We start from the raw sequence: 2,918 nt of genomic DNA on the forward strand, positions 1-2,918 counted from the left end.
CACTTTTTTTTTTAGACATTTATAGATTTATATTTAGATAAAGGTTGTAGTTTTACATATTTTTATCTCAATGACTGGGAACTGGAATTTGGGCATGTATAATTTGAGTGTATCTATATGAATACAAAAACTGAAATAAAATTATCTGTGGAAACAGCAGGGCAGTCCAGTTCGACGCATGTGGGGCCAGCAATCCAGTAGTGATGGCTATTCATCGATGTCCCCGGCCACCAGGCGTGCACAGTGGGGCCCAGTCAGGTATTGTTTTACTATTACTTTTTTAGCTTTTCTCCAAAAGAGCAAGTTCATAACACATTTGCTTTAACTACTATTTTAGCTTCAACATTCACTTTGAAGGATTAGAAAGCCTCTTTATGTGGTTGATTTGTAGTGCAAAACTATTGGTCAACCAAATTCTTTTGTACCAGATAATCTTTGGAAACTGAAGCTTTTAAAGCTGTAACAGAGTGAAGACCCCATCTTCTGGGCATATTACTACCTGAAACATCAAAGATGAAATGAAGGGACCAACAGTATCTTATACTTTACTCTTGTCAGGCATTAGGATAAAGAAAAAATATGTTCCAGAGTAAAGGTTCTCACAGAAAATGAGGGAGAGACTTCCCTCCAGTATTAAAGAGGACAACTGAGATGGAATAGGAGTGTCTGATGTAGAGTTCTTCACACAGCTTATCCAAGTTGGCTATGGGCCATTGTAAAGTCTACATACTAAACTTTGTGGCCTCTACACATTGATTACTGCCTGGTAGGTAAGCCAATGCCTTCCCAATGGAGATTGAAAAGGATAATTGTGGACATCCTCGCCCTTGTGGTAGAATTCCTCCACTTCCTTCCAGTAAGGGAACAAGTTAGTCCAGTTTATTGTAGGCAGAAGGGAAGCTGCAAGTCACCTTGTGGAGGGGCTTGGTATTCCTAGGGTCGTCATGAGTTTCTACACACATTCTGTCAGATCCCATCTCTATGTTGCTATTCCACACACAAAATAATGTATACATTTATAAACAGTATCATTTTGACATTGTCTTTGTGATGGCTTGTCCAGTAGGGCACACAGCACGATGTTAGGATTATAGAGGTTTAAGATGGACACAAGAGGTCAGATCATTAATGTGAAATAAAGCAGACCTAGAAAGTATTTGCATGTAGCCATGGCCTAGAACAACTGAACAACTTGGTTATGACACATTTTATTACATTATCCACTGAGAACAAGAAACCACACTGCACCATGTGCTAATGTCAAGCCTCTTACTCATGAAGGAGAGAGCAATCAACACCTAAGAGAGAGCATAATTGATTTCATACAAAAAGTTAAATTGACATCACCAAATTCAGAAGTGTCTGCCTGGATCACAGTGTGGAGAATTAAACTGAAATGGTCAGTGCTGTGTTTTGGTTAGGTGTCCATAGGGTGAGCTTATGTACACTGACTCATTTTGACAAATGAAGGATCAGAGGATTGTTGGCTGGTACAAGGAAGTCAGCAGTGACACAGACCTTCTCTTTATCATTAGCAATCCTGTTACATGACACTGTTAATTGACAATAGCTCCTCACTTTGGCCCTGTATGTAGTGGGAGAAGGTGGGATCTTACATCTTATTCCTTTGGTCTTGTTCAAAGTTTTGGATCCTCAGCATGACATTCACAAAAGTCAAGCATGAGTCTGGAAACATTTCCAGACAGAGGTTAAGGGTTTACTCATATTGATGTAAACAAAATAAAGCAGCTGCCTAAGCTGAGACAGGACTTGTGTAGTAGGAGACAAGGAAAGCATTGTAAGCATTAGTGTGATCATTGCTCCTGGCAAGCTTCTCTCTTTATTGTCCTTTCTCCTTGCAGTTCCTATCTTACCATTGCTGTTGTCTGCTTGTCTTTTCTGTTTATCCTCTTTAAAAATATCACAAACATATGCACATGCATATCTTGGGACACTACTGCTCCTAAGGTTACAAAGATATTGGGTATTTGATTTCCTTATCTTGGATATTGTAACAAATGTTAAAATGCCAATGTTTATGAAAATACAGTAACAGTAGCAAGGGAAAGGGACTGTTATCCGAAGTACGTAACTGGCAGGGATTGTCCATGACTAATCACAAAGTAGGATGAGTCAGCCCAGGTTTTGAAGGCAACTCTCCATAGGCACTCAGACATGGTGAGGAGGAAGACCAGACCACAGCTTTCAGCTCAAGCAATTTAAAAGATGGGAATACCACTATATAAGATTCTCCCTGTCCAAAGAAATGTCCCATGAAATTTACTGCATTTTATGCATACCATATCATTAACTCATAGGCTCTGAGTTATTTTTGTTTAGTTACATAGTACATAGTCACTAAAGTGCCATTTACCAGGCTTACATGACTTCACCTCTTTACCTCATTCCGTAGATTTTTGGAAACCTTGCATTTATTTCTAATACCATTAATATTGTTTTTGATTTTATAATTCATATAATTACAATGTTTTAATGTATGTCTGATAATCGCAGGTCATGACACGTTATGTTCCCTTCCGCTAAATACAACATTTGCTTGGTTAACGTAAACTCTACAGAAGTTAGTTATGAATGCATATGAGCAAGACCAAGAGCCAACTGAAGAAATGGCCTGTGTCATCTATAATCTAAGGAAAGAATGAATGGGAAAGGTCTTGCAAAGTCTTCCAAATCTAATATGAATTTTAAGATCCTGTAACAACACTCCTGCAGATGTTCAGTTGTCTAAAGATTGATTTTGACAACATACAAGTTATGATACTCTCTATCAATTATATAATTTGCTTGTTATAAACATGTAGCACAATATTCACTTGGTTAAGACTCATTGGCATGACTCCTTAACTGATGATAATGAGCCATGCCATATGGAGTTGCCCTTTAATCCATTGAGTCTG

At 38.2% G+C, this 2,918-nt stretch overlaps 1 protein-coding gene across 1 annotated transcript in view; it reads left to right on the forward strand.

Annotated features, from left to right (window-relative positions):
- The window catches only part of LOC119589286, a gene marked incomplete in the record, with an annotated part of 113,340 nt that overhangs the window by 77,310 nt on the left and 33,112 nt on the right, over positions 1 to 2,918 (forward strand). The window contains 1 exon segment of the mRNA XM_037937904.1: positions 158 to 258. Within this exon segment, the coding sequence (XP_037793832.1) occupies positions 158 to 258 (101 nt within the window).

The sequence above is a fragment of the Penaeus monodon genome, chromosome 25, assembly GCF_015228065.2.
Source record: "Penaeus monodon isolate SGIC_2016 chromosome 25, NSTDA_Pmon_1, whole genome shotgun sequence".
In the NCBI taxonomy this organism is placed as follows: Eukaryota; Metazoa; Arthropoda; class Malacostraca; order Decapoda; family Penaeidae; genus Penaeus; species Penaeus monodon.